Source organism: Lactuca serriola, chromosome 9 (assembly GCF_051521515.1).
Source record: "Lactuca serriola cultivar US96UC23 chromosome 9, Lser_US96UC23_V15, whole genome shotgun sequence".
NCBI classification, from domain to species: domain Eukaryota; kingdom Viridiplantae; phylum Streptophyta; class Magnoliopsida; order Asterales; family Asteraceae; genus Lactuca; species Lactuca serriola.
In genome coordinates, this window is record NC_136416.1 from 57,771,426 (window position 1) to 57,792,657 (window position 21,232).

Here is a 21,232-nt window from a genome sequence, read left to right on the forward strand (position 1 = left end):
AATCTACAACTTGGTTAAGACCATTTATTATAAATAATCTTTTGCCAAAAAGTCATTTTCGACCCCTATTGCCTCTAAATTGACTAGCCCGGATCTACGGGCGTTACACCATCCTAGGCACACCCTAGCCCTACTAGAGTAGCCATGACCAATCTTCGCAAAGCCCTAAAACCCTCAAGTGAACGAATTCCTCGCAACAAGATTACATGTACTCTGTCTGACGTTTGCTATCTCTAGATGATCTGAATCCCTAACAGACCACTCATACTGAATCATTATAGCTGAACCCCGCGGTGGGTGACTAAGAATTACTCAGCAATCTCTTACGCTTATCATACATGAGATCCTCAAATACCATTACTGATGGAGACCCAAAACTGTCTGAATCCCTGATCTGTCTAAAAACACTAAACTGCCTGAAACACTGACTGTCTGAAACACTGAACTGCCTGAACACTGAATTGCTTAAAACACTGAATTGCCTGAAACACTGAACTGCCTGAAACACTGAACTGTCTGAAACTATATGCTGCCACATGGCTGCTTCCCGACATCTACCGAGACCTACCTGGTTTCAATTTTCCGCCAATCATCTGAAATATCGGGTTCCAGCCCAACTGTAGAGCCAAAGGACTCCCTGCTTAGCCACCTCGCGTGACTTCTGAATGAAATCCTTCTATGGATCTAGCTGCTACTAGTTATCTTATCACTGTGGCCCTAACGGCCTTCTGATCTAACTGATTGGATCCATGCGTCGAATCCTGACGTCACCAAACCCAAAGCTAAAAGTGATTGCTACATGACCACTGGTAGCCTTATGTCATAAATGACCTTAAGCAGTCCACTGCTTCCTTGCTCTCATCTCTATAGTGACGCTTCTACAATCTTATCACTGGCTTAACCAGGTCTAATCTGTCTGGGAAATTCCGAAATCCAATCCATGGATTTCCATTTCCTCACTGTTACACCCGAACTGGTGGGTACTACTGTTCTTTCCGCGTTCTAACAATGCACTCACGTTATCTACCAACCTAGTGAATGTTACGGCTACACCCATAGACTTACAACACTCTATCACTATCTGGCTGCTCGTGAATGCTATGGCTACACCCACAGACTTACAACACTCTAACACTATCTGGCTACTAGTGAATGTTACGGCTACACCCGCAGACTTACAACACCCTATCACTATCTGGCTGCTAGTGAACGCTACGGCTACACCCGTAGACTTACAACACTCTAACACTATCTGGCTACTAGTGAATGCTACGACTACACCCGCAGACTTACAACACTCTGACACTATCTCATTCGCTGGTTACAGATCCGAACACATCCAACGTCAAACATACACACGACCTAGCATCCAAAACTAAACCCATTTCCTGACTGGAATCCCCAAACTGATTCCCTAAGGCTTGCTGGCATTCATTCCAATAACGCGATCTCATCATGAGCAAGTTTTTCCGAACTTCCATTTCACACTACCCTCAAACTATACATCCACTTGAGTTGTCTTCCTTCCTGACAAAGATGCGAAGCTTATCACAGTTTCAAAACTGCTCCTACTTCTGAATCCCTAGACGGTTCTCCCCCACTTAGCTTCAACATTCCACAATGCACAATACTGGAAGGATTCTCAATCCTTCTTACCACCCATGACCAATCTGGTAGAAACCATGCTTATCATTGCTAGTGTTCAACACCAGCTAATCCAAAAGATCACAGAACTTATAAAAATCCAAATAAATCTTCGGTAATAACCGGCTAGACCTAGGAAGCTCTGAATCTCAATTGGAGACCTCGGAATCTCCCACTGCATCACGGCCTCTATCTTGGCCGGATTGGCTAGAATATCCTTCGGATTGACAAGGTGCCCAAGAAATTGTACCACACGCAACCAAAACTCACAATTAGAGAACCTTGCGAAAATTCTCTCCCTCCTCAAAGTCTCTAGCACCTCCCCTCAGGTGCTTCTCGTGCTGCTCCTTAGTTTTGGAATAAACCAAGATGACGTTGTACTCTCCCACTCCTGAAACTTGAGGAATTTCTCTATCACTATTCACTAATGCTTCTCGATATGCATTTGGCATATGACATCTCTTGAAAATATAATTGAGACACAAACTGAGGATAAATCAGGGTTACACTTACTTAAACCTCTGGAACGAAAGGCTCCGTTGTGCAGTTTCCCGCAAGTGCTGCACCGAATCTGGTCCTATTGGTCTCTCGAAAGCTAATCTGAAATCTACGGTCTCCTCCAGAGACCCCTCACCATAAGCAATTGATCTGGTTCCCTCTTCCCAGTGTGCTCTAAGTCAATATCCCGCTCTCGAGCTTTGGAAGTCATATCACCCAGGGTCTCACACCCCGAGGTACTCCCGATCTACTTGCTATCATTCTGTGGTATGTTCTGATAACTTACCTTATTCATTTCCTCATCAGCTGCATACTGGGGGTACCATATAAGCTCTTTCCCGAGACTTAGCAGTGATCTGTGCCACAGTCTCAGTCGTGTAGTGGAGATCTAATAACTCTTGCGCTAACTATTGTGCCTCAATCGCATGGGCACTCTCTGCCCAGAATCTGGTATGGAAGTCGTCCCATGAAATATCATCAACCACGTCATCACTCAACTTACTACCAACCTCTTCCTATCAATCTCGTGCTCTATCCCTCAGGAGACAGGAAGTAGGTCAGATCTTGTCTCCTTTCGAGACAATGTTTGGTATGAAAAGTGTTGGTGACATCTGCTAACCATCTACCGCTAACAGTGGGGTCCGTAACCCCCATGACAATCTGAAGCCTCACAAACTCTAAATTCCCAAAACATCAACGTATGGGTCTCTATCATGATTGCTATCTCAGTGTAGAATGCACTCGGTCTCTCATCACAAATCTCTATAATGCCCTCCTTGATCACACTGAGGATCACAGAAGTCTGGTCAATGATACTGCGTGAAATTCTCAGATGGAATGAACTCCCTCATCTGATCATCAATCTGCCCGGCTCCAGAGTCCGAGCCTGATCCCTTGTCGACACCAAAACTACCATCTGGCCTACCACGTAGCGCCACTATACTTGGCAACATTCCATCACTAATATCACAATACTCATCCAAACTTGAGGGATCTCACACACTACAAGTTTCCTGGATTCATCTCAGCCTTCCTTGATTCGAGTACGGATCCTCTGCTTTCAGTAGTATAGGCCCATACTATCTTCCACATCTATCCGTACTTTCCTCAAGAACTGCCTTGACTCCACCAAGTCACTACTATTGCTACTGATCTCTGCTACTACCATCCTAGGCTTACCCTAGGGAAATCTCTGACCCACTCTCCGCCATCAGCTGCATAAGAAATCCCTATTTCCTTCCCCTAACTAGCTCGCGAATACTATTACATATCACTCAGACTAGATAATTCTTCGAATGAGGGATCCTACCCTATAACGGTTGGACTCAAACGAGAGCTGCGAAATAGAGCTAGACCTAACCTTCTGAAGTTATTTAGTCCTGGCAATATGTAACTTGACATACTATTTCACTAGTTAGTGAAACACAACTAGAACTCCTAAAAGCACAAAGCAAGCAGCATTCGGGTATCGAGTACATAATCAAGCATATACCACTCTGGCTGTCATACTGACTAATCTGCACTAACATACAATGCTAAGCTCATACTATCAGGCATAACCTAACCAGGCTATCCTACTGATGTCTACTCAACACTAGCATGCAATTCTCATAAAGTTGAAACACATAAAACAGGCATATAAGGCATCCTCCTAGATCCTCAGTCCTATTCTAGCATGTTGTTCTAATATAACTGAAACTGATAATCATAACATAAGCTTGTATGGGTAATTTGGGAGTACTTACTTGAGCTCGGCTGATCGCATGCACCACACCCTTTTCTCTTTTCAAAACTCTTTTCGCTTTTTCTAAAAGTCTTTTCTTTATACTTTTTCTAAAATTGTTTTCTTTTCTCAAAATTCTTTTGTAACCATGGTTTTTCTCTTGAAAACTTTATACCACTTCCTTAGTTTGAGTTCAGACACACTCGTGAGTGCGCCCGAATCCCTCAAACCAAGGCTCTGATACCAACTTGTAACATCCCAAAAACACAGTCTGAAAATTTCGTTTAATTTAATAATAAAAACCATAGTCAATAAACCTCGTATAAAAATCGTAAACAATGTATCTCAAAATATTATAACACATGTCAAGTATATCAGAGTATAAACATCCCAGGCTGAACAAATGGTGTGTGCACTGCAATCTTCTCGAGCTCCTCTTTTGAAAACTGAGTACCTGAAACCAAAACTGAAACTGTAAACACGAAGCTTAATGAGCTCCCCCAAACTACCACATACCATACAATAACATATAAAGCACATACTGGGCCTTGCCCACTGCATCGGACCGAAGTCCGGAAACTGCATCGGACCGGAGTCTGGAAACTGACCAGGGCCTTGCCCTCTGCATCGGACCGAAGTCCGGAAACTACATCGGACCGAAGTCCGGAACTGACTGGGACCTTGTCCCCTGCATCGGACCGAAGTCCGGAACTGACTGGGACCTTGTCCCCTGCATCGGACCGAATTCCGAAACTGACTGAACATAGCATATCATAAACACATATCAACTAGCATAAACACATATACTGCATACTGCATCAGACTGAGGTCCGGAACACATAACACATAGACATGCTTGAATCACAAAGACATCAAGCACCCTGAACTACTGCATCGGACCGAAGTCCGAAACTGGCTGCTAACTAAACGTTAGGCATTATGGCCGTAGACCCATTCCTACTGGAAGGAAACTCACCTCACACTGCTGAAGTCCCGTAGACACAATCTCATACTGCTGAAGTCCCGCAGACTCAACCTTAGCTGCTGGATGACAGATTCCCGAACTGTCAAAACCAAAATAACACCCAATTAATAATTGGGTTCTAACACATAACTATAAATACATATTTTGGGTAATTACTACATTACCTCTAGCTTGGCTTACCCAAGCCCAAGGCCCAATCCATAGGCCCAAAGTCAACTAGGGATCAAAGCCCAACATATGGCCTAATTTTCCAAATTGGGCCCAAACCTCTACATGGACTTCCCTTAAGGCCCAGTTGCTCAATCTGGTCCAACATATCTCATTCTAAGGGCCCAATATCATACAACCATCTAGGCCCAAACTATGGCCCAATTTTCCAAATTGGGCCTAATCCTTCATACGGGCCTTACCCTAGAGCCCAACTAATTACTCTAGTCCATTTGATTATTCTTGGATGGCCCAACACAAAGCCCAAGTGAAATTAGGGTTTCTCATAAAATAATAATTAGGGTTAAGTGTTTCTCACTTAACCCATTAAGGGCTTAACCCACTAAGGACTTAATCCATTACGTCCATTATTTCTTAGATTAATTTCTGCCAATGATTATTATTTAATATTTCACTTATTAAATAATTCCCGTGTGTGTCCTGATAATTTCTCAAATATTAAGATTTTCTCAATTAGCTCATTAAGGACTTAGTCCATTAAGTTCTTTACTCTATTAGATAAATGGCATGGAATAGTTTGGGCTTAATTCACAATCCAATCCCAATGGCCCAAAAGTGGGTCCAAATAAGTCCGAGGCCCAAATACTCATAATTAGGGTTTTCCACCCAAACATGGCCCAATAGGCCCAAAACCAATCTCTAAGCCCATTAGGGTTTGCTAGTGGGGCACCACCCACTACCACCTCGGGTAGTGGTGGTCCACGGCGGCGGCCACCACCTTACGGTGATGGCTTTGAGTTTCTTTTTATTATTCATTTTGCTAATTACAATTACAGAGCTTTTAATCCAAAAATAACCATACACACACTAACTATTCTAACACACACCCAGAAATACGCCTCTTGCTCGGGAATGCACACGATCACCCACTTCACGGTGGCGTACGGTGGTTCGATAGCAACAGCAGTGGCACAGCGGCGGTGGCCACCATTTCCAATGGTGGTGATGGTGGTGGTTCCTGTCCAAAAATCACACATACTTCTTCATAATTAATAATAAACACACACAACCACCTCCTATGGTGGATGGTAGCGGAAATGGGCGATAGAACACGGTGGCAGCCACCACCTTGTGGTGGTGGCGATGGGTTTCTAGTCAAATAACTTCCATAGCTACACATTCAACTCGTGGCAGCAGCCTCATACACAAAAACAACACGATACCAAGCTCCTAACCACCGACTAAGAGGTTGTGGTCGTCGGAATGAGCAGAAACGGCGATTCAAGGGCTGCCGATACCCACAGCCGGCAAGCACGACGTAAAAAACATGAAAAGGACGAAGGGAAAGGGAAGGAGAAGCGACAGATGGCCTTACCGGGAGTTTCTCGGAAATTCGCGACCTATGCAGCGAAAAAACAACGCTTCGGACTCCAATGGAGGTTCCCCGGCGATTCACGTGACCTTTCAGCTTGCTCCCGACGTCCAGCGATCGTGTGGTGTTCCGATGATAAGTTAACGGTGGCGCTTTGATGGGGAAGATAGGGTGACGGCTGAGAGGGTTATCCATGGCGGCTAAAGAAGGTCTCTAGGTTTAGGGTTTTGATATACGACGAGGGGAAAGGCACGGGTTTAAGTCCCGTGTCATTTCATTAACATTTTAATCATTTTTACACTTTCAGTCCTCCCCTTCCAAACCCTTTCAATTTAAATCCTACAATTTACAAAATAACCCCCAACATCCAAATTCTTATCAATTCTGGTCCCATATTTACCTTATAGCCCCTTGATTCCATAATCTCTTCAATTTAAGTCCATAAATTACCAAATGCACCCTGACTTCTATAATTATGACTTTTAACTCCTCGAAACTAACGCTTCGCTCAATTATTATTCATTTTAGGGCTTCTATATATTTATTTATTTATTTTATAAACGGGGTGTTACAGTAAATAAATCACAGCTCTCCGATCACTCGTCAAAGACTCCACCACCTATTACCATAATACGAACATGCTCATAAGTCTTCATCCTCACAGAGTACTTCATAACCCAACTAGTTAACCCTGGTCAAAGTCAAAGTCCTTAGTCAAGGTCAACAGTCCATGTTGACCTTAACTCGTTGAGTACCCTCAGCTACTCGCCGAGTTCCTTGAAATCCTTACCCACTCGCCGAGTTACCGGGGTGACTCGTCGAGTTCCCACGATTCTTGATTGAGGCCCTACGGCCACCCATCGAGTTTCCTTCTAGTAACACGTTGATACACACATATTCTTAACTTGGCGAAAACTCATCCAACTCGCTGAGTTGTTCATGCAACTCGTCGAATCTATGGCAATCTTCATCGGACTCGCCGAGTTGTTCTCCCAACTCGTCGAGTTCACGACTATATTCATATGACTTGCCGAGTCGCCCTTGCGACTCACCGAGTTCCTTTAGTTCTTAAGCCATACAGACCCATTTTAAGCCATGCAACAACTCCAAACTACAGATCCAAGCTTCCAGGGCATTCCTTTCACGTAAAGTGTAACATACACGTTTTGAAATCGTGTTTTAAGTAAATAATATTATGAAATATTAAGTGAATTTGAATGTTGAGTTCTAACAGATAGTTTTTACTAGAAATAAAGTAAAACTATGTTTAGAATCACTCATAAAATGTTGGAAGTCTTATGAGATTCTAATTAAAAACCAAATAGTGAAATATAGTGAAAATATAAAATTTGGAATAAGTAAAATTTTATTATTGAAAGTTGTAGAAAATCTCATTAGAAACATTTAGGCGAAAACCTCATCGAAATCCGAGTTATAACGAAGAAGTTATGACCAAACGAAGATCCGTGATAAATCCGGAAAATACTTTGTCGCGTAAAAATTTAGTTTTCGATAAACTAATTTTTAGCCTTAGTGATGTAAACGAAAGCTCTAGAACTCGTGAAAATAATCAACTTTCATATAAAGAACGCCAAAATCTGACTTCGTATGAGGAAGTTATGATTTTTCGAAATTTCAGCTTAGCAGTAGACAGCTAAAAAACTCGAATTTTAGATCGAGTGATTTTTAGCCAACACAACCTAAACGAGAATTGAACGTCGTCATTTGTAATACAACGGTAAAAAGTCTGATGAAAACGGACGTCGGATGAAGAAGTTATGAATTTTTAACGGATTTTCCTGTCCCGGTCTGTTAAAAATAATAATATTAAAACTAAAGTCAAAATTAGCCAACTAAGTCTAAACGAAAGTTGTAGAGCATAATTTTAGCTTCGCGTGCATATAAAGAATGTCAAAAACGGAGCTCGTATGCGAAAGTTATGGATTTTACAAGATTTGACACATTTTTCGAGAAAATTCGCATGAATAGTACTACCACGTCACCCTCGCATGCGAGGCTTCCACGTGTCGGACACGTGTTCGCTGCTGATTGGACCGAGGTTGCTGTGTCGCCTTCTGATTGGACCAAGTCCGAGGTCCACTAAGCTTGGGACACCTTCGCAAGAGACACCTCCGGATCACCCTCGCACCAACGTGGAGCCTGCCCATTGGACCGAAGTTGGGTCCAATCCGAGGCTGCCGTCAGCGAGCCTGCTATTCCGAGCCGAAGACCCAGCCGATGACGCGCCTGAAGCTGATGACTCCTCACATCCGAGCCTCGCCGAAGCTGCCATCTGGTCCGAGCCTCGCAGCCACCTGCCATCTTGCCTTCGCTTCGGATCCGAACCTCGGCCCTATATAAGGGGTGCGAGACCTCCCGGGTAAATGTTTGAAATTTGCCCCTTTTCACCCCTAAACTTATATTTCTTCTACTTCCACTTCCCCCGAAGCCCCGGTACTAATTCCAAAGCCCGAAACACGCCCCGAGACTCCCGAGAGGCCCGAAAAATTTATCTTTTCGGTTTCGAAGCTCTACCTTCGCAGAGCCCGATTTTCAAGAAAACTCCTGGTTTTTAACGACGAAAGTCATATTTAGAGCCGAAGTACTGCCCAAATTAATATTTTAGCCCCCGGTTATTTCACGGTGAGTTTAGTATATAGGAACAATTGTATGTTATGTGTTATATGTGCTACGTGCCTTTCGGTGTTATTATTCCGGGTTAGTTTTATTTGCTATTTTTAATAGCAAAGAAATACCTTTGACCATGTGATCAGTGAAAGGACTTAGATTCACGTTGGTACTGGTATGTAGCCTCTGGCCATGTAGAACATGTCTCCGTAAGAGAATGAATTCTATTCTATGGTATTGGCAGAAGGTTAGACAGGGCTTTAAGCCTGAAATCTACCAAAATGTTAATCCGAAGTTGTATATCTTCTGCGCCGTTTGGGCCAAAGCTTTATTGATGTATATCAAGCATGGAAATTGTTATGTCTCATTGATTGTATATCTTTAAATCAAATCAATGATTGATATGGAATGTTTGTCACATGATTCACATATACCCTTGTTGTTCTTTGTTCCTCTTTGCTTCTGACATATTAAAGTATATATGACATAACGTTATATTGTATCTATTATTGAACTCACTAAGCGTCACCGCTTACCCTCTCAATGTTTAACAAATTGCAGGAGATAAGCATCCAGTATAGTTATATACTGGTAGAAGATTTTTGAATAGTTTGAAACTATTGTATCGATAGAAGCTTATGAATAGTTTGAAACTATTGTATTTTGCACTCTCATATGTATAAAACTATAGAATCCTGGGAAGTTATGTAATATATAACACTTTAAAATAGTCGGTTTGTATCCAGTAGTTTGTAATCTCTTTATCAATGTAAAATATTGTTTTTATGAATATGCAAGTAGCATGTTTTGGAGTAACTATATTGTCGAGTATGAAAGTTTGGGTTTTTCATAAATATGAAAGTTAGGGTCTTTCATAAAGTTGCAAACTTTACGTGCATGCATGGCTAAAAAGGTTCTTAATGCTCAAAACTAAGCTCTTAATGGGTTTCATGCACAAGGGGGGCCTCATTCACGACCAAGACAGGAACTTTATGAATCTAGAACTCGGGAATGGTCTAGATCTGAAGTTACAACTTCAGATCTAGCTTATGTCTTGCAATATCACCTTACTTAAACCATAAAAACCCTAGATTTCCACCATATGAGATCTAGAAGGGAAAAGAGATAAAGATGTCGACTTGGTACCTTTAATGGGTGCTAACTGAGGTAGATTTCGGATTCCACTCCTTCCTTGCTCCTATCCCTTTGTTTCTCGAAGTTCTTCCTTCCACCAAGCCCTCTTTCCAAGCTTACAATGCACAAGAATGACACAATACACGGTTAGGGTTTTCTATGAGCTCTAGCTGACTGTAAGGAGGCTAAATAGGGCTTATGCCTCCTTAAATAGAGTGCAGAACCCGTGACTTAAGGTTTCTTCTGCCAGCTCCTACTCGTCGAGTCCCTTTATGGACTCGGCGAGTAGATCACTAATTTCGCGATCCCGCGTCGACGCTACTCGATGAGTAGGGCATCATTTACTCGTCGTGTAGGGCTTAAAAACTAAAGAAATTCTTGATTAATTTAATACCTGAGAATCAGGGCGTTACATATCGGCTCCTGTAACCGAATCATTTGAAGCTTCGTCGATATCGGTGACAGTGACACATCCTCTGCGAAACCTGTCTGATGGAGATTTTGGCGGCGAAGCAGCAACTTCATGTATCCCGACCACCGATTGAGCAGCCAGAGAAGGTAGTTCTGCCATTTAATGAAGGTGGTTCTGCCATTTAGTGCAGAGTTTTTATCGGTGATGCAGGTGATGGTTAGGATAGAGGTGAGGAATTACATTACCGGAGTAGAACTTCAACATGTTACAGTGGCTGGTTAATCGATTACTTATTTCTACATAAAGTAAATTTGTTGATGGGAAACCAACATGGCAACTGATGATTAGGATGAGGGAGACCAACCCGGCATATACCATATGATGATTAGGATAGGTTTACCGGATGACTTCATCAAATTTTCCATAATGACCTTTTAAAACCTAAAAACACAAGTCGGTATCCTTCGAAGGTTAAAAAAAAACCATGATAAACCACTTAAACCATTATACTAAACATTATTGGGCAATAGGGACAATAACCACTAAATTTTATATAGAACATATTGAATTATATAAATTTGAAAAAACAAAAAATAATATAAATTGATATTCATCCGTTGCAAATTGATGGTATATAACCGGTGAATCCTACACTCTGGAGGATTTAAAATTAACCAAGCAAGAAAGAAACAAAGTAAAATAAAACAATGGGCGATGGCGATGAACTACATGAAGAAGAACGCTTTGATGTCCTCACTAAAACCGGTCTGAAAACTGGTATTTCTAAACCCAGGTCAGATTCCTTGCTAAAATAGATAATCTTCTGATCAATTTTACGTTTTTGAAAGTAACCCCATGTCAAAATAGCGTGACGTGATCGATCACAGTTTTCTGTCGCGAGTTAAACATTTTGATTCGGGTTTCGTTACTCCGTTTATAAGAAACTGATAAAAGGGAACGGATTATCAAGTTCAATAGTTCTGTGATTTCTGGGATTCGGATTACAGACTATAACGTTAGACACAAGTTCTTCATGACAGACAACTGACGATTAATTTGTAAAATACTCCATATCAAGTTTGAATTTGTAACTCCTAGGTTTGACCTTATTTTCTTAGAGACTGTCTTCCAGTTTACAATCTGTTTGATATGAAGTTTCATGGGATATTTGTGTTTATTTTCCAATCCAACATTCTACAGAAGCGCCGTTCACAGAGATGGGGATTATCACCGAGCTGTTCATGTATGGATTTTTGCTGAAAGTACACAACAACTTCTTCTGCAAAAACGTGCTGATCACAAGGATTCATGGCCTGGATTATGGGATATCTCTAGTGCAGGTCATGTATCTGCTGGAGATGCGTCCCTTATCACAGCCAGGTAGATTATCAGATGCTATTGAAAGTTGAAAACCTTTTTTGATAAAATTTGTTGATTGGGAATCTTTCTGCAAAAAGGTTGTTCTTCCACAAGTAACGAATTTGAATGGGAATCTTTATGCATTTTGGCTACGGGTGTATGCTATATTTGTTAAACCCTTTAGTTTATAGTTATATGACTTGAAAATGTCGTATGATTGCAGGAGGGAGCTTTTAGAAGAGCTTGGTGTTAACCTCCCGAATGATGCCTTTGAATTGCTATTTGTTTTCCTGCAAGAATGGTAGACTTTCATTGTGCTTCTAAATTCTTTAAAGATCATTACACGTTTTCAAATGTTAGCTTAAAGAATCTTGTATAAACAATGATCATTCCTTTTTGAAATGATATTATTGTCTTTGCATTTGGTTGTAGTGTTACAAATGGTGGGAAGTTCATTGATAATGAATTTGATGATGTTTATCTTGTAACAACATTAGCCCCAATTCCATTGGAAGCTTTTACTTTACAGGTATTGTGTTATCCAATCATCGTTTATTTTTGGGAAAATATACCAAAATAAGACATGCCCTAATAAACTAGTAAACCACATGTGTTCAGTTTATCAATAATTAATTACATTTAAGGAATGATAGATTTGAATTTTACCAATTAAACTCAAAAAAAACGAAATTTCTTTTTCCATTGTAGGAATCTGAAGTTTCAGCTGTTAAATATATCTCTATTGAGGAGTACAAGAGCCTACTTGTTAAAGGAGACCCTGAATATGTACCTTACAATTTGGAGGGACAATATGGTCAACTTTTTGACATAATTTGCAAAAGGTACAACTTTGAGCATAGAAGCACTCTTATATGTATACATAAATAGTAGTGAAAGTGAAACCATAACATTATAACATTGAGTTGAAGGATTAACTTGGATTGTTTGTTTAAACAGAAAGGAAATAAAATTTGAAATGAAGGATATTTATACCACCAAATTGAAAGATTTTTTTTTTGTTTATTAAATTGAACCATTAATTAAATATTAATTGGAGTTCTTGATAGGTACCAAAACAACATGGAAGCACGAGGTTTGCTTCTGCAAAAGAAGCTCAACCGTTATGCTCCTATCTCACTTGATGCAGAGGTCTGTTTTTTCCTTAATTTCTTTATTTTTACTATTATAAATTTATAATTTGGAACTTATTAATTTGAAAAAAGAAATTTAATCAAATTCTTGTATGGCAGTTGATAGGTCTCTCCAAGGAGGACAAGGAAGCTTTGGTTTTACTCATTCAAGCTGCAAGAATAATGGATGATATTTTTTATGAGCAGGTCTTTCAGTTTTTCTCTCTCTTTTTTTTAAATAAATGCAAATGCTTTATTTTTCTTCTTATTTCTATACCCTTTTTTCTTTGAATCAGGTTTGGTCTAGCAATTCGTCTTTAAGGGAATGGTTAAAAGGGCATGCTCAAGTATCTGAGTTTGACATGTTAAAATGGAAGTATTATTCCATAAATAAGAGTCCATGGTAAGATTACCATCCTACCCCTAAACATACTCTAGCAGTGTCTCTCTTAAAAGATCTTCTCAAAAAGATTGTCATCAAGACTATACTATATGTGATCTGAAAAAGGGTAAAATGGTAAATGGTTTCTTTGACAGGTCTTGTCTTGATGAAAATGAAGCTTTTCTGACAACTGCAGACTCTGCTGTGAAATTGCTTCCGGAAGCAACAAGGAAGGTGGCTGGTTGGAAAGGTCTAGAATACAAAGCTGCATTTCCCCTTGTGAAACCACCTGGTGCCAGCTTTTACCCTCCAGACATGGATAAAATGGTAATTTTTTTATGTTTCATATACTTATAAATTGCTATATACTTCCATTTATTTGTGCTTTATAGCAACCTATTTCATTATATTTCTATTTATTTGCTTTGTATATGGATAACATTGCTATTACTTACATTTCACTCTTTCGTTTATTATGGAAGGAATTTGAATTATGGAAGAAAGGGCTTTCAGATAATGAAAAACAAGATGTAACAGGCTTTTTCAATGTTATTAGAAGGCATAGTGATTCTCATTCCAAAAATATAGCAGTTATTAGTAATCCTAATCCCACAAGTGATCTCTATATCATTCCATTCTCTCAAGAATATTCTGCCTTTCTTTCAAAAGCAGCTGAATTATTGCATAAAGCAGGGGATTTAACCACTTCACCTAGGTATTCTATACATTTTATTAAATTTTATTATATCCATTAATTCATACGTATAAAGTTAATTCACATTTTTGTAGTTTGAAGAGATTGTTACATAGTAAGGCTGATGCTTTTCTCTCAAATGACTATTATGACTCTGATATAGCTTGGATGGAATTGGTCAGTGCACAATTTAGTTAATCCATTATATGATTTGTCTTATTTTTTTTTTTATATCAAATTTGCTTTTAATTTTTTTTTCATCTTCTTAAGGATTCTAAGCTGGATGTTACTATTGGTCCATATGAGACTTATGAAGATGTACTATTTGGATACAAGGTATTGTATTTTTTCTTATTCTTTTGTGCATTTCACTATGATTTCATGGTAAAAAGTTTTTTTTTTTTAAAAAAGTCATTTAAAAGATTTTTGTGATTTTTCTTTAGGCGACATTTGAGACATTTATTGGAATTCGGGATGATAAAGCAACTGCTCAACTTAAACTCTTTGGGGATAATTTGCAGGTGTGATTTTGGATTTACTATGATAAATATTATTTAATATATATTTTTTTATCTAATTAATGAAAGTATTTAGGTCTTGGAGCAAAATCTTCCAATGGACAACATGTACAAATCACAAGATGTGATATCTGCACCTATTCGTGTCATCCAGCTTGTGTATAATTCAGGGGTAAGTTAATGTCACAAAAGACGCAAATGCCCTCATCATCAAAAATAGCCCTGGAAAGCTTGTAAGTTAAGATATGACATTTTGATTTATAATTTTAATGCAGGATGTGAAGGGCCCACAAACTGTTGCCTTTAATCTTCCGAATGATGAGCGTATTGTAAAAGATCGTGGTTCATCAATGGTCATGTTGAAAAACATTTCTGAGGCAAAGTAAAGTGAAAAATATTCCATGATTATATAATATATCTTGATTCTTAATAACATGTTTTTATGACTAGTTTTGTAAAAATGATGTAACAGGTTCAAGCTAATTCTTCAGCCTATAGCAGACTTGTGTATTGTAAAGGAACAAAGGGAGCTAGTTGACTTTGACTCTTTTTTCACTCACACAATTTGTCATGAATGCTGTCATGGTATTGGACCACATACAATAACACTTCCTAGTGGTCAAACGTCTACTGTGCGATTGGTTAGTTTCTCTGATGGAATTCGGAAACGGAATGGAATCGTTGGAATGATTTTTTTTTGTTTCCTTGATGAAACAGGAGCTACAAGAACTTCACTCGGCTCTTGAAGAAGCTAAAGCGGACATTGTCGGCTTGTGGGCCCTTAATTTCCTTATTTCAAAGGTCAGTTGATAAAAAAAAGTATAGTTGTCATTGTCAATTTGTCATATCCTCTTTATGTTTGACTTTTTATTTTGTATGGGGTTGACCAGAATTTACTTCCAAAGACCCTTGTAAAGTCCATCTATGTTTCTTTCCTTGCTGGCTGCTTTCGATCAGTACGTTTCGGGTTAGAGGAAGCTCATGGGTAACTCAACTAATCAGCAATTTTTTTATAAACTTTTCCTCCATATTTATAGCACTAATGGATTTTTTTTTATTTTCTTTTTATTCAAAACATATCAGCAAAGGACAAGCACTACAGTTTAACTGGCTATTTGAAAAAGGAGCCTTTGTTTTGCATCCTGGGGAGACGTTCTCTGTTGACTTTGATAAGGTAATAATGTTTTCCCTAAACTTTTTTTTTTAAATTCAAAATCAAAATATAATTTTACATTTTTTAATTAATTGTTGTATATATATGTTGAAATAATAAGATTGAAGGTGCGGTTGAGGGGTTAAGTAGGGAAATACTAACGATCCAAGCCAAAGGAGACAAAGATGCTGCTCGGAAGCTTCTAGAAGAATACGGTGAAATGACACAACCTCTCAACACTGCTTTGGGAAAATTGGCAAGGGTTGAGGTAAAAAATTCAACTTATGTTCATAGCTTGTAGATTTTTTGACTTATGTGCTTACTTTAATAGGTTTAATTTTTAAATTTTTATCTCCTTGTTTGATGAATTTACAGGTCCCAGTTGATATAGCACCGGATTTTCCAGTTGTTACAAATTTACTGCACAAAAAGTGATCAACTTTTGTAGTCTTTCTTGATTTTGAAATTACCTTTAATTAGTTTATTCTCAAGAAATTGTTCGACTCCTAATGTTTTCAACTATTGTTGTGTAGTTTAAACTATATATATATATATATATATATATATATATATATATATATATATATATATATATATATATATCATTAGAAATAGAATATGATGTTTACAAGGTTGATGAAGTCATAAATATTGCCATTTTTTGAAATATAACATTTTCCTCTCCCATCTTGAATGAATGCGTATCAACTTTGATTACAAACCGATATCAACTAAACTATAACCACCCGGTTTTTTCAACCTCATATCTTCCACATACTTTCTCAACTTCACAGCATCACTCCAACTTCCAACACCAACATAAGCATTCGCTAAACAAACATAGTACCCTGCCTTTTGAGGTTCCAAATCAAAAAGAATCTCACCTACTTTCTTCCCCATTTCAACATCCCCATAATAACTACACCAACTCAACATCGCCCCCAAAACACCTTCATCTCTCAACACCATCTTCTCTATAAACTCATAAGCCTCACTCAACCTCCCACATCTACCCAACATATCCACCACACAAACATTATGCTCCGTGACCCGTTCCACACCATATTCATCAAACATACAATTATAATACCCGACCCCTTCTTCCACCAACCCCGAATGACCACAAGCCGATAACAAGTTTATGAAACTCGTTTTTGTTGGGGGTATTTTGGTCATTACCATTTCGTTGAACACCTCAATTGCCTTACGACCTTCGCTATGAAACCCGTATGCGGAAATCATTGAATTCCAACTTGCAATTGTCTTTTCCGATGAAGAACGGAATATGATGATGGAAATGTCGAGCCTCCCGCAATTGCTATACATGTCGATAAGTGCAGCGTTTATGAAACTGTTTTTGTGAAAATTTGATCTTAAAATATATCCATGGATTTGTTTTCCATATCTGATTGTTCCTAAATGCGTACATGATGATAAAATAGTCGCAATTGTGATCTCATCAGGTTCAAAATCCATGTTTTTAAACAAACGTAACGCGGTTTTCGCTTCCTTGTTTTGAGAAAGAACCGAAATCATGCAATTCCATGAGCAAAGATTCCGGTCAACACACAAGTCAAACACTAAACTCGCACTCTCGATGTCCCCGAATTTTCCATACATTGTGATCAACACATTTTGTACACGAACATCTCGATCAAATAAAGTTTTATGTGCGATTCCGTGAGCTAGTTTACCCGGAATCACTGATTCCAGGGTTCCGGAAGCAGATATGACGCTTACGAGGGTAACGGAATCGGGTTTTGTGTATGTTTCTTGTCTCATTAAGTTGAAAGTTTTTAAAGCTTCTAGAAAGTATCTGTTTTGTGTGCAGCTTGTGATCATGGCATTCCAACATGCTGTGTCTACAACTTTTGAAACACTTTGTAATAATTTATAAGAAGCTTTTAAGTCTCCACAATTGGTGTACATGAAGATTAAGGAGTTAATCGCGTGGATATTGTTCGAGAACCCTAATTTCAACTCCCAACTGTGTAAAGATTCCCCAAATTTAAGAAATTCAGGTGAATCACAAGAAGAAAGGATTGCTAGAACAGTTGATAAACTGCATTCCAAACATTGATACAATAGTTTCTTGAATAGGATTTGAGCAAATCTTGAATTCCCATTTTGGGTGTATCCGGATATCATCGTATTCCAAGAAACCAAATCTTTATCTTTTATAGACATGAACAAATTTTCGGCTTTGTCTATTTGGTAGCATTTGGAATACATGTTCATAAGACTATTATTCAATATTAGGTCAAATGTGGGCAATCTTTTTATAAAGAATCCATGAATGGTTTTCCCTTCTCTTAAAAGCATTGATTCTGCACATAATGAAAGCACAGAAAGTATTGTCACTGTATCCGGTTGGATGGAAGATTTTATAAATTGCATTTCACTGAAAAGATGAAATGCTTCAAGAATCATTCCATTTGAAGCAAACCCTTGAATCATTGTATTCCAAGAAACCAAATCCTTATCATAAATCCCTCTAAACAGAATCTCAGCAGCATCAATATCTCCACATTTTGAGTACAATGAAACAAGGGCATTTTGGACAGAAACATGAGGGGTTTCATCTAATCCAAGTTTTATTCCAAACCCATGAAGAGTCTTACCAATATTATGAAGATTTAGCAAAGAATTTGAAGCTGCAATAGCACATGATAAGCTGACATCATCGACTTGTGTTCCACTAGAAACCATGTTCTTGAAATACCATAAAGATTTTTCAGGATGATGGTTTCTTAAACAACCAGTAATCATAGAGTTCCATGAAAATTTGTCTTTCACTTTGGAATCCATAAATATGCTCTCTGAGGACTCCAAATCACCAGATTTAGCATGTGCATTGATAAGAGCATTACATAGATCAGAGTAAAAAAGTAAACCTAGCTTTAGGCCTAAACTATGAACAGCCTGTAGATATAGCAAACTATTTGTAATGGTTGTCAATGCTGAAATGGCAATCACTAGAGTTACAGAGTCAAACTTGATTCCTTGATGTAGCATTTGAACAAAGAAGCTTATTGAATCTGTAAACTGTCCATTTTCGATTGTACATGTCATCATTGCATTCCAAAGTACCACATCTTTGCAAGAAACCTCACCAAAAAGTGCCAAAGAAGAAGGATAATGTCCTGCTCGTGTATAAGCTATAATAAGAGACGTGGAAGTGGGGAGATGATCGAGAACACCGACCTTCAATGCTAAGGCATGGACATTGACTATGTTTCTAAAATCGGGTTTCACTTTACATAACTCAACAAGATTTAGAACATCAAAAAACCCAATAGCGAAAAAGCTTTGAGTTCTCCTAGGCATTTCATCGAACGGTTGGCAGGGCCCATGAAAAAGTCTGGCCAAAATAGGAGAAGTGATGATGGGCAACAGCAAGCGATTGTTGCAGGTTTTGTAGGCAGAAAATGGAACGAAATTGAGTGGGAACGAAGAAGGAATCGTTTTCAAAGATTTGCAAAGTAGACTTGCCCAACGAATCATGCGTCGATGTTGTTATTATATTTTGATAGGCATTTTTCAGTTCATTGAAACGAATCTAAAGGATGATAACATTTCTATGCTTCTGTATGGCTGGTTTTAAATTTGGGATAACTACTTGTTAATTTATTTTTTGATTTGTATCACTTAATTTTTTTTTCGTCCACGTTTATTCTTTGACTTTTTTAAATTGTGCACATCCAGTCCTTATGACCCGTTACTCCAGGTTAGCCGGGAAAAATGTCTTATTAGGGTAATATATTTCTCCTTTTGTACACATTTAGTCCTTAATATTTCTGTACATATTTAGTACTTAATATTTTTTTTTTCAAAATAAGTCATTTTTTGTTTTTGTACAAATTCAGTACTTATGAATGATTTATTTAGGATTTTTTCTCACGACATCTAACATGAGACTATCATTGATGACATAGACGGTTCTCTTTGGGTGCCCGCAGTGGCACCGACAACCCCTCCTTTTTTTATACGCAGTGTAAATTTTTCGATATTTTTTCTTTTTTCTACTTACCGGCAACTCCTACTACGGACTGGCAACACCTACTACCAAATCCTGCGCCCGTCCCTGATTGATGAGGTGTTTGGGGCTGTTGATGCTTATGTTCATCGCAGTCTCGACTGATTGGTTGTATAGGTCTTGTGGTTTGGCTTAGGTTTTGTATTCCGAACGTCGTAACTTCTTCACACAATATCTGATTTTAACGATCTTTATATCTACATGTTCGTTTTTTAAGTCTACTATAACTTTCGTTCAGATTACTCCCGTTAAAATATTATATGTTTTTACTTATGATTTTATGTAAAAAAACATTCATACATGTATTCATAAAAAACGTATGGTATTAAAAAATATATTACTTTTTAACGGGAGTAATATAAACGAAAGTTGTAGTAGACTAAAATACAAACGCGTAGATATAAAGATCGTTAAAATCCGAGATAGTATGAAAAAGTTATGACGTTCAAAACACTTGACCTAAGCAACCAAGTAGTCGAGATCGCGATCGACATAAGCATCAAAAGCCTAAAACATCTCGTTTGTTCCATATAAGATGTTGTGAGAAAAAATTAAAAAACATTCATAAGTATTGAATGAGTACAAAAACAAAAATAAATTATTTTGCAACAAAAAAAATTAAGGACTAAATGTGTACAAAAATATTAAGGATTGAATGTGTACAAAATAAGAAATATATTACCCTATTAAAACATTTTTACCGGTTAACCTGAAATAACCGGTCATAAGGACTAAATATGTACAGTTTAACAAGTTTAAGGGGTAAATATGAACAAAAAATAAACTCAGTGACCAAATATAGACAAATCAAAGAATATATTACCCTTTTAAGTCATTATCCCTTTAAATTTTAATATAGTTTAAAACTAGGTGCGACTTCATGAATATTTTTATATAAATACAAATGAAATGATAAAAAACAGAGTCTTACCCATAATTAATATTGCAAATGGTTTCAAAATGTGATAAATGCTCTTTAATTCATGAATGATGAGAAAAAACATCATGGTTTGCTATTAAACATTAAAATTTAATAGAATAAAGATAGCAACAACAATGATACGGCAGTATAATCTAATTGTTATAAAAATCCCAACAATTAAGATAATCTAAAACTTAAACTTATACTTTTTATCTAGGTGTGTATCGCATAAAGTAGCATATTCCAATTCTTTTCTAGTTGTGTACAGATTCTTTTAAACAAATAGTTTTCTTTTCAAGAAATATCATATTCCAAAAAAACATGTAAAATATCATATTTTTTTACCATCAACTCAACCTACTTAAAACATAAAGTTGTAAAGATTCCAATGACAATAGAGACATATGATTAATGAAAGAGGGAAATTACAAGGTTCTTGATGAAAAATATTTTTGACTACAAAAAAGAAAAATG

At 37.9% G+C, this 21,232-nt stretch overlaps 2 protein-coding genes across 2 annotated transcripts; one reads left to right on the forward strand and one right to left on the reverse strand.

The window, feature by feature from the left end:
* Positions 1-11,217: 11,217 nt before the first annotated feature.
* On the forward strand, positions 11,218-16,319 carry LOC145074374 (nudix hydrolase 3-like). Its single transcript, XM_079020764.1, has 21 exons — positions 11,218-11,357; positions 11,765-11,944; positions 12,147-12,224; positions 12,356-12,452; positions 12,632-12,765; positions 12,991-13,072; positions 13,174-13,260; positions 13,350-13,456; positions 13,591-13,762; positions 13,918-14,150; positions 14,225-14,306; positions 14,400-14,465; positions 14,573-14,650; positions 14,724-14,819; positions 14,923-15,029; positions 15,120-15,288; positions 15,365-15,448; positions 15,538-15,632; positions 15,731-15,821; positions 15,922-16,068; positions 16,176-16,319. Exons 1-21 carry the CDS (start codon positions 11,272-11,274, stop codon positions 16,233-16,235), a joined length of 2,331 nt encoding a protein of 776 aa, XP_078876890.1. The 5' UTR covers positions 11,218-11,271; the 3' UTR covers positions 16,236-16,319.
* Positions 16,320-16,422: 103 nt separating this feature from the next.
* Positions 16,423-19,386, reverse strand: LOC145074372 (Tetratricopeptide repeat (TPR)-like superfamily protein). The gene has a single exon (XM_079020763.1). It carries the CDS (start codon positions 19,302-19,304, stop codon positions 16,515-16,517), a length of 2,790 nt encoding a protein of 929 aa, XP_078876889.1. The 5' UTR covers positions 19,305-19,386; the 3' UTR covers positions 16,423-16,514.
* Between the last annotated feature and the right edge of the window lie 1,846 nt (positions 19,387-21,232).

Coding starts and splice junctions, on each gene's coding strand:
- LOC145074374 (XM_079020764.1), top strand. CDS start 11,272: ATGGGCGATGGCGATGAACTACATGAAGAAGAACGCTTTGATGTCCTC. Junction 12,766..12,990: donor TTTGACATAATTTGCAAAAG/GTACAACTTTGA, acceptor AGTTCTTGATAG/GTACCAAAACAACATGGAAG. Junction 14,466..14,572: donor ATGTACTATTTGGATACAAG/GTATTGTATTTT, acceptor ATTTTTCTTTAG/GCGACATTTGAGACATTTAT.
- LOC145074372 (XM_079020763.1), bottom strand. CDS start 19,304: ATGATTCGTTGGGCAAGTCTACTTTGCAAATCTTTGAAAACGATTCCT.